Raw genomic sequence first — 10781 nt, 5'->3', positions numbered from 1 at the left:
CAGATTCCCTCAAGTTCTGATGGGAAATGTAGGCAGCTTGGCGGAATGTTGGACAAGTGAGAGTTGAAAAGTCCATTGGACAGCAGTCGGAGAGCCAAGCTGCAAGACCAGGATGCCTACATTTCCCATCAAAACTTGAGGGAAGCTGACAAGTGTCCAACCTGTGTCAGGCGTCACTTGTAGCTTGGCTCTCAGAAACCTTATCTAGTTTACTTAAACACTGCCATGATGCATCATGAAACAGCAACTTGAAACCCTTCATAAGCCAGTCAATGTACAAGTGTCAAGTTGTTCTCAGAATAAGCTGAACACATTAATTAGAACAGAAAAACATCACTCAACATATTTAACTAAAGATGATTTATTTTATTCTCTGCTACATCTTAACTGCATCCAAATGATAACATTGAAAACCCCTGAACAGAGATACATACAGCTAGTGTGATGAAGCAGATGTGAACAGTCCTATGGTTTGAACAAAATAAAACTGTTAATCTCAGCAAAGAGAAAAAACTAAATGCCTGCAAAAGATTAATCCTCTCTTCCTTAAAAAATTCAAACCGAACAAGTCTCTTTCAATTCTAAGAGACTCAATCTCAGATATAGACAAACAGGAATGAACAGGAGGACTATAATACAAAACTTTCACTACAGCACACTGTACACACCTGTTGTCCACCTCCCCCCAGCCCCTTCTCTGAGACATCACTATTTGCTTGCTTGCTGAGCTTGTCTGCGGAGGAGGACATAGATCTTCTCCTTTATCCAGTCTTTATTGTAGGGCTGGTATGTCTGAGTATCAGCACGATAACTAAGGGAAAAGGCAGAGGTCAATTAATATCGCTATTCAAAGTTTCTCAAAACCAATAAACCCTAATATCTTGGCATGGAAAAAAGAACAACTTTCTAAAATCAGTGGCTTAAAACACACCAGTGGACTGTTTGAACTTTCTAGGCATCAGACTGCAAGAAATTTGGTATCCTATTTTCCTCAAATAAAGCAACTAACATTAAAATTATAATAAACCCAGATAAAAATGACAGACTATAAAAAGCACATTTAAAATCAATCAAAAGACTAGTAGAAATCGAATGCTTTATCTTCCAAAGGGCCATCAGGACATTTCTAGTCAATTACTTAAGAAAGCCTTAGGGAGAAAAAAAATTAAAATTTACAGTCATCTATGGAAGACTAACAAAGCCTTAAATACTTCTTGTGGCAGCCCATTCTACTTAAAAAAAAAAGCTGCTCCTAAAAATACATAGGGTTGGATCCAGATTAACATTTTCATGGGCGCAAGGATTTCAGACTGTGATTTTCCTGCCTCTTGTCCCCTATGGCAGCCTAAAATGCCCCCTGAAATCCTTTTCCTCTCCCCTAGGAACAGGATTTCAGGAGGCAGAAACACAGCGAAGGCAGAAACGTTAGTCTTAATCCAAGTCAATGACTGTGGTTATTGGAAGAAACTGGAACACACACTGGAAGTCAAAAAGAGTAAAGGGTCACTTAATTTCAAAATTTTAATTCTGTACAAGGTGTACATTTTCAGGTATATAATGACAGCAGCTGAAACTGAAGACAGTTTGCTGACTCTTTCAAGCCAAATGCGCGATTCTGGAAAAATTTGTGCAATTTACTCTTTAACATAGCTCTGGTAACCATGTTTTAACCCAACATTGCCTCTACAACGCAAGAAAAGAAAGCTAATAAGCAGTTCTTTAAAAGTACCTAAGCCTTTCAAACCTAGCCATACCCAAGTACACATCTGTACAATAACTATTTCTCAACAGCATAGCAAGGAAAAGGATGTGCCAGAATCACTGTTTAGATTTTTGCAGGGCTTTTTTTCAGGGGGAACGGAATTCCGGCACCTCTTGAAAATACTCGGCAAAAGTGCTTGAAAATAATATGATTTCAAAGAATCCCATGTGTTTCTTCCTCATTTTCCTCTTGAGAGTTCCACCACCTCTTTTCCCAGAAAAAAAAAACCCCTGGATTTTTGTAACTATAACAAAAAATATTTTGCTCACAGTATGCCCCCTGGTGGCCTGCTGCTAAAATCTAACGCAAATTTGCATTCATAGGTTTCACCAGCCAGCAATTCACATACAGAAGTCAATTTTTTAAAAGAATCTGATGTATAAGTACAAATTATGTGCTACATAAGGCATATTTAAAATTCCAGAAACAATACATTTTACTTTTGCAGTTCACTGTAGTTTCTCAATATTTTATCAATACTGATTTAAAAAAAGAAACTGTTGCCCTCCCATAACATTGCCCCAGAAGGGTCAAACTCCTGCAGTCCAATTGACTTCACAGGCGCTGTAAATGAACCATGTTAAAAATATATTTCAGAGAGAGGATCTGGGCTACTGTAAGCACAGCTGGCCTACTATAAGCACAGCCAGACAATAGCAACATTCAGTTGCACAAATCCTGCAGCTCGTTGCATATAAAGACTACTACATGTGAAGTGAAGCTACAACAGAATGGTCGAATAGACTGAAAGCTCAATTTTAGGTTCACAATTACCCCTAAAATATCAAGCACTGGTTCTACAAAATCTAATGCAATTTACAAGAGTTTTATTTAAAGATTACTCTGCAGAAAATTAACAGTATTGAAAGCTAATTATTAGGTACAGCTTTTAAATGGACAAAAGGGTGCTACATTTTAAGTATCTTTTGACATTAATGTGTATCTAATGCAAAAGTACATATACTCTGAAGCTTCCAACAGAACAGGCAAAACTGGCTGAGAAAGAACATTAAAAGCCTCATAGTATACATGCACATTTCAGCATACCTGTATAATGCTCAACCAGGGCCAGTGCACAGATGTTTAAAGAAAATAGCTTTGAAAGTACTTACACAAGGCAGCTGAGGTCAGCCAAATCATCAATGAAATCAAACAGCTGGCTAATATCATATGTGATTGAAGGGCTGTTGGGATTCATTCTCTTCAGGTGTTCTTCATACATTTTACAGACTCCTGAGGGTAAAAAGGACAACTTTCAGTTTGAACATTAGAAATTCAAGGGGATCTAGTTTATTACAGTACTCAGATGTTAAGAATCTTAACAAGAAGTGGTATGATAGCGCTGGTGTTACAAGAGTAGCCTGAAGATGGTATGTTCAGATTTTTAACATACCCTTGCAAAAGAGTTACAAAAGTGTAAGCGTTTCTTCAAAATTCTGTATGAAATATAAATAAAACAGCATACATTCAACAGAGTTATACATTGAGAAAAGAGATGTTAATCAGGTGGAAAGTCCATGTCTTCACACATGCCTTACCATGGTGATAGGGAGGCAGGAGAATGATGCCTGGTAGCATGCTACAAAGACAGAAAAGGCTGTGCAGCCTCAAAAAAATACCACATTCAAATAACAGTGACACAGTCTGGACTATTAGTTTATTCCTGCTTTGTGGGAGCACGTGGGCAAGAGACTGAGGCTTTCTCCTCAATGTCTCAACTGGCCCAATCTAAGAAAAGCCTTTGGGAAAATAATATCCAAGGAAAACTGGCCTGCCATACTTATAAAAACCAATAACCTGCAAAACCTCTACACACAATAGTGGAACCTACCTTCCATGCATTCATTCACAGATTCATAATCGGCATAAGTCCTGCCCTCTGGCCGTTTGGTAGGTTGAACAAGCAAAATTGTGTGAGACTGTACAGAAACAGAAGACAACATTGAATCAGGCTTTTAGAAAGCACACTAAGTTGTTTGCAACCAACAGTGAAGAATCACAATCAACACACATAGAAAATCAGTCTGTTATGCCCAAGTCTTCATTTCCTACACATATACTACTCTTGGCATTCTCAATGCTTTCAAAGACCAGAATACAAAAATTAGCCTTTTCCTCAAAATGCTACACCCTGTATGAGAAACAGATGATGCCACATCATTTCCAGAAAAGTATATTCTAGAGGATATATTGAAGTGGTTGTGAAAATGCAATTAAGCAACATCTAAAAATTTTAGTATGTTATTGATTTGGGACCCCACAAGTGAAGAATAGTAAACCAAACAAATGTATTAGTTCAGTTAATAAAATAAAGCAAAGAAACAGAAGGTACTAAGTTTTAAAAGGAAAGGTTTCAATATAGGAACAATTCCTCCCTACCCCCTGCAAGCTTCTATGCATACAGCTTATCTCTTAGAAAAAACAGCAAGGCAGGACTGGGATCACAGAAGTACGAAGCTGCCACAGAAAGGCTAGGTGATCAAGAAGAAACACATTAAGAGGTGCCAATAGACAGCAGAGTGAGAAACGCTCTAACAGTTACACCCTTGTAATGCCATTGACTTCAATGAATTTAGAAGGGTATGATTAACTTTCAAAATTTTGATGTTGTACAAAACATCACTAGGATTTTTTGTTTGTTAAAAATGTGTTTTAGCAACAACAAAACAAGCCCTCTCTCCAGTTTAAGCTGGAAAGTAACTAACACAGATGATTTTATCTCTATATAGTGGCCTGAAAATACAAGAATTTGGCGGAATGTATAAAGATGGTAGGTTTCAAAATGTAATATACTTCTAAATCTACCAAATGCAATTTTGGATTTTATGAAGGATGCTGTCAGAAGAGATGATAAAGTTATTTGCTAAAATTTTACTCACTGACAACCGAACAAATAAGAAAGCTCCACATATTAGGAAATCGGATTAACATCTGAGAAATTGCAGGTATGCTAAACTTTAGATACTAGCAAAATACAGAAAGGGCATCATTAATGTTTATTTCAACAATGTTGAGGTATTTCCTAGGTAAAATGTTAACATATACATAATAAAAACTAGTAATTAACATAATGAGAAAGTATACAGACTTTCCATGTTTCCTAAACTATTCTTAGAGCTACTGATTTGGGAAAGGGCCGTGAATCTGAGAAAGCGTAACAAATTAGGAAAAATAAAGTCTTATTTAAATGCTAGGCTTCACTCTAAGAAGGTTGCTTCATGCCTGTTTTAAAAAGAGCACCCATCTTTGGTGTGGTGGAGAGTGCCCTCAAGTCAGAGTTGATTTATAGTGACCCCAGGTGGGGTTTTTATTTATTTATGTCATTTATAGTCCACCTTTCTCACTGAGACTCAAGGCGGATTACATAGTGTGAGATCAGCACAATCCGTAGCAAGGACAATTATAGGTTTTCATGGCAAAAGACTAAGAGAGATGGTTTGCCATTGTCTGCCTCTGCAATTCTGGTCTTCGTTGAAGGTCTCCCATCCAATTACTAGCCAAAGCTGACCCTGCTTAGCTTCTGAGATCTGATAAGACCAGGCTCACTTGGGCTATCCAGGTCAGGGTACCCATCTTCAGTATAGACTTAAACACATGATCAAATTTATTTTAATTAGAACCAAGCCTTTCTTTCCAATACAGTCCTTCAGAAAAGCTAAAAAGTCATCAACCTTTAAAACTATAAAAACTAGCAATCAAAAACAAGGAGGGTCAGTCATATAGCTTGAAATCATCACGCTTATCAGAAAGCCAAGATCAGCTGTGACTATCTGCTGAGCATACACATTTGATGGTAACCCAGGTTTGTTGCTATAGCATACAAGAAATGACACATAGTGCAAACTGGGACGTACTAAAAGGAATGATAGGATTGCCCATTAGAAATAATGGGAGAGGTCTGAAGGCCATCGGAAATAATGGGAACCAGGAATGGCAATTTACTTGCACAGGCTCCATTAAAATACATTACAGCAAAAAAAAAAAAAAAGTGCAAAAAAAATGTGGAATGGATTTTCTAGGAAGCTCTCTGGACCCAGATAGACTATTGACGGCTTCTGGGTGTAGCAGAAGGGCTCTGGGACTGGAATGACAGGCCCCTGAGTGGAATGACAGCCCCTAGGTGTAGCAGAAGGGCTCTGGGACTGGAATGACAGGCCCCTGAGTGGAATGACGACCCCTCGGTGTAGCAGAATGGCTCTGGGACTGGAAAGACAGGCCCCTGAGTGGAATGACAGCCCCTCGGTGTAGCAGAATGGCTCTGGGACTGGAATGACAGGCCCCTGAGTGGAATGACAGCCCCTCGGTGTAGCAGAAGGGCTCTGGGACTGGAATGACAGGCCCCTGAGTGGAATGACGACCCCTCGGTGTAGCAGAAGGGCTCTGGGACTGGAATGACAGGCCCCTGAGTGGAATGACAGCCCCTCGGTGTAGCAGAATGGCTCTGGGACTGGAAAGACAGGCCCCTGAGTGGAATGACAGCCCCTCGGTGTAGCAGAATGGCTCTGGGACTGGAATGACAGGCCCCTGAGTGGAATGACAGCCCCTCGGTGTAGCAGAAGGGCTCTGGGACTGGAATGACAGGCCCCTGAGTGGAATGACGACCCCTCGGTGTAGCAGAATGGCTCTGGGACTGGAAAGACAGGCCCCTGAGTGGAATGACGACCCCTCGGTGTAGCAGAATGGCTCTGGGACTGGAATGACAGGCCCCTGAGTGGAATGACAGCCCCTCGGTGTAGCAGAAGGGCTCTGGGACTGGAATGACAGGCCCCTGAGTGGAATGACGACCCCTCGGTGTAGCAGAAGGGCTCTGGGACTGGAATGACAGGCCCCTGAGTGGAATGACAGCCCCTCGGTGTAGCAGAATGGCTCTGGGACTGGAATGACAGGCCCCTAAGTGGAATGACGCCACCTGGGAGTATCAGAAGGGCTCTGGAACTAGAACGACAGAGACCTGAATGGAATGATAGCCTCTGGGTGTAGCGGAAGCATTCTGGGAGTAGAATGATAACACTTGGGAGTTACAGAGGTGTTCTTTGACTGGAATGACAGGCCCCCTGAGTGGAATAACAGCTCCTGAGAGTAGCAGATGTGTCTTTGCTGCTGGCTTTTCCCCTCCCTTCCATCTTGACAAACAGCACTATGCAAAACAAAGTGGCAGAGAAGGTGCTGGGAGGGAATGAAGCACCAGCATTTTAACCTTTTCCTAGTTTGGCTTTAAAAAAACTAATGAGACTAGAACAAGCTAGAAAAGTACGTTTTTCTCCAGAACACAGCTACCAATTGCCTCTCCAGTGGGCACGGCACAGCCCAATCAGCAAATACTGGGTTGGAGAATGGGCTCCAACACTGGAAAGTTACCACACCTGTCAATTTTTTTTTGAAAATCTGTCAGCTCCAGCCCCAACAAAATGGGGCTCCAGACACATCTCAACTCGTCAGCGGACACCAAATTGCCTCAAGGTTGTGCAGTACAGAATGATGGGACCCCAGGCCATTTCAGTACCAATTGACGTGAATGCTCAGCATTGCCAGCTTCAAGTGTGCTGTGAATAATGGGCCATGGTGCTTGTGGGCACTATGGCACCAGGCAACATTTTCCTGGTGCCCACCAAGTGTTTTAAGAAAGCGGGGGGTGAGGTGGGACTTTTGCTCAGCAAGGCTACTAATGGGCTGTGCAGATTTTAAAAATCATTCCTTTGGCAGAAGCAGCCACCACATTACAAGAATCTTCACTGTGTGACTGAAGATATGCTGTGGCCAGTCTTTCCTGGAGGACTCACCTGTTGCAGCAGTCATTTTGTGTCTGCACCCACCATGGTGTGTCAGAATTACAAAGAGGCCTGCAGGCTCAAAAGGTTGAGGAGCCCTGAACTATTTATTTGTTTATTTTATTGGGTTTATAGTCTACTTTCCCTGCAAGCAGGCTCAGAGCAGACAACAACAAACTAAGTACATGAAGGGATAAAACAAGATAAAACCATCAATACAGTTTGTTAACTAAACTATGAGATTGGACTTTTCACAGAGACTATGATGCGATGGGTCAGTGGTCAACAGAGTGAGCAAAAGTGAGCAAGGAACTCAGGTACAGTGTGACACATAATAGGAACATGGAGGTCTGGAAGGCTACAAAATTGGACAGAGGAATAGGAAGGGAAACAAGGGCAGGATTTACGCTTGAAAATAGAGGAGATGGCTGATACCCACTTCATGAAAGTGTTAATTAAACTGAGGAGCTGACAGGAAGGATAAATATACAGATGGAACTGATTTGGTGACAGCTACATATCTTCCAGAAATATCAATTAAAATGTAAAGTTTTTAATTCTGCTCTACCGTTTGTGACTCCAGTTGCAGATCACTGTCTACTCTCAGGGGATGACATTCCACTCAGGGGGCTGTCAATTCAGTCCCCAAAAACTTCTGCTACTCTCAGGGCTGTGATTCCAATTAGAGACCTGTCATTCAAGTCCCAGAGCGCTTCTGCTACTCCCAGGGGCTCTCATTCAACTCAGGGATCTCTTATTCCAGTCCTGGAGCCCTTCTGCTACTCCCAGGGGCTGTCATTCCACTCAGAGGTACATTATTCCAGTCCCAGAGCGCTTCTGCTACTGCCAGGGACTGTCATTCCAGTTCCAGAACACCAAGGGGCTGCCATTCCACTCAGGGGCCTGTCATTCCAGTCCCAGAGTGCTTCTGCTACACCCAAGGGCTGCAATTCCACTCAGGGGCCTGTCATTTCAGTCCCAGAGCCCTTCTGCCACACCCAGAGGTCATCATTTCACTCAGGGCCATGTCATTCCACTCCCAAAATGCTTCTGCTACACCCAGGGGCTGTCATTCCACTCATGGGCCTCTCATTTCAGTCCCAAAGCCCTTCTGCCATACCCAGGGGCTGTCATTCCACTCAGGAGTTTGTCATTCCAGTCCCAGAGCCCGTTAGCTTCATGGGGGGAGGGGGTGTCACTGCACTCAGGGGCCTGTCATTCCAGTCCCAGAGTGCTTATTCTACTCCCAGGACCCATCATTCCACTCAGAGGCCTTTCCACTCCCAGAGCGCTTCTGCTACATCCAGGGTCTGTCATTGCACTCAGGGCCCTGTCATTCCAGTGCCAGGGCCCTTCTGCTACACCTAGAGGGCTGCCATTCCACTCAGGGAGCCGACATTCCTATCCCAGAGCCCTTCTGATACTCCCAGGGGCTGCCATTCCACTCTGGGGCCTAATAATAATATTATTTGATTTATATACAGCCCTTCAGAATGACTTAACACCCACACAGAGCGGTTTATAAAGTTTGTCATAATTATCCCCACAACAAAACACTCTGTGATGTGGGTGGTGCTGAGAGAGCTAGAAGCTGTGACTGACCCAAGGTCGCCCAACTGGCTTCAAGTGGAGGAGTGAGGAATCAAACCCGGTTCTCCAGATTAGAGTCCCGCACTCTTAATCACTACACCAAACTGGCCTGTCATTCCAGTCCCTGAATAGTCTATCTGGGTCCCAAGAGCATCCTGGAAAATCCATTGCACATTTTCTTTGCAACTTTTTTTGTGGTGTAATGTATTTCAGGTGTAATGCATTTCAATGGAGCCCATGCAAGTAAATTGGAATTCCTAGTTCCCATTATTTCCAATGGACCTTCAAACCTCTCTCATTATTCCCAATGGGCAATCCTGTCATTCCTTTTAGTACATCCTGTGCAAACCTGTGCAGTTACTCCAGTCTAAACCTTTTGACTTCAGTGGGCTTAGACTGGAGTAACTCTGCACAGGATTGCACTGTAAGTGTAACTTTTAAGCAAGATAAGACTCTGGAGGAAATGCATTAGACTGAATTTAGAAAATGGGTAGTTCAGGACAGCCATTTTAACAGGAAGATACATGTAAGTAACATTGTAAGATTATAACCTTGGTGGAAAAGACAAAAGCAAATGAAGGAGTTAGTTTTTAAAAAGTATACCACACACAAATAATACTCTAAGTAGAGTATCCATTGTGTATGGAACACCTTTTTAAATTAATTATTATTCAGCTACTCTGTTATACAGAAACAGAAGGAAACTTGTAAAACATCTTGAAATTCAAAAAAAGCTCAAAGAAACGAAAAAGTATCTTGCATTTATGATACAGAGATAGCTCCTAGAATGACTGTACATAATTCTAGCTTCATTTTCACTGAAATGAAAACCCCGTTTCTGGTCGAACGCTCCACACAAACTTTCTACCCACGCACAGAAAACGAATCTCACGTGTGAGAGTCAGTCGTATGAGCCTCGAGCTGCAATCAGAAGCTTACAGGCCAAGCACAGGTTATGTCAGTAAGAACCCGCCCCTCACCCACAAAAAAAAAAAATCAAAGCTTCTGGACAAAACAGCTCGATGCGGCTCAGGGAGGCAGAAAAGGCCACTCCGAAGACTTCTGATACACACCCGGACGATCAAAGCCGAGGAGCCCGCTCGCTCTCGCGCCAATATGCCCCAAGCATCCTGGAGGGCCGGGCGGGCGGGCAGAGGGAGGGGAATGCAAAGACTTTGTCTTTCCTAAACACTACCAGGACTTTCAAGGCGGCTCTTTCCCAGGGAGAGGGAGGAGAAAGCGTGTTCCTTTTCACAACGCGCCATCTGACCAACCGGCCCGCCCATCCGCTGCTTATAGGTTAGGCCTAAGGACGGGCTAAACCGGGCGAAGAACATGATGGCCCCACAAGAAACGCCTCGCCCTTCTCCGCTTCCTACTCCCAAACCATTCCCGCCACTGATTCCATCTCTTAAAGGAAACGAAAGCCCGACACTTTTCTCTTTCTCACCATGGCCACTCGCTCTATCCCTTCCAGGCGCGAAGCACAAATTCTCAACGATTCTTCGACCACAATGCACGGCGGCCACCGGAACCACTAACCTAGCGGAACCCCCAGCCCCGCCCCCAGCCCTTTACGGGCACTGGAGAGATGTGGCTGTTCTCCCACTCGGGCTGGGAGAGGCCGAGCGTCACCAAGGCATATCTCGCGAGATTGCCAC

The 10781-nt window shown here is 43.1% G+C and overlaps 1 protein-coding gene across 1 annotated transcript; it reads right to left on the bottom strand.

The window, feature by feature from the left end:
* Window positions 1-345: 345 nt before the first annotated feature.
* Window positions 346-10698, bottom strand: ERH (ERH mRNA splicing and mitosis factor). The gene is made up of 4 exons (XM_054972112.1): window positions 10571-10698; window positions 3594-3681; window positions 2875-2995; window positions 346-811 (listed from the first exon to the last, which is right to left on the bottom strand). The coding sequence occupies exons 1-4, from the start codon at window positions 10571-10573 to the stop codon at window positions 709-711; spliced, it is 315 nt and encodes a 104-aa protein (XP_054828087.1). The 5' UTR covers window positions 10574-10698; the 3' UTR covers window positions 346-708.
* Between the last annotated feature and the right edge of the window lie 83 nt (window positions 10699-10781).

This window comes from Eublepharis macularius, chromosome 2 (assembly GCF_028583425.1).
Source record: "Eublepharis macularius isolate TG4126 chromosome 2, MPM_Emac_v1.0, whole genome shotgun sequence".
Lineage (NCBI taxonomy): Eukaryota > Metazoa > Chordata > Lepidosauria > Squamata > Eublepharidae > Eublepharis > Eublepharis macularius.
This window is presented reverse-complemented; position numbering and strand designations above follow the sequence as displayed.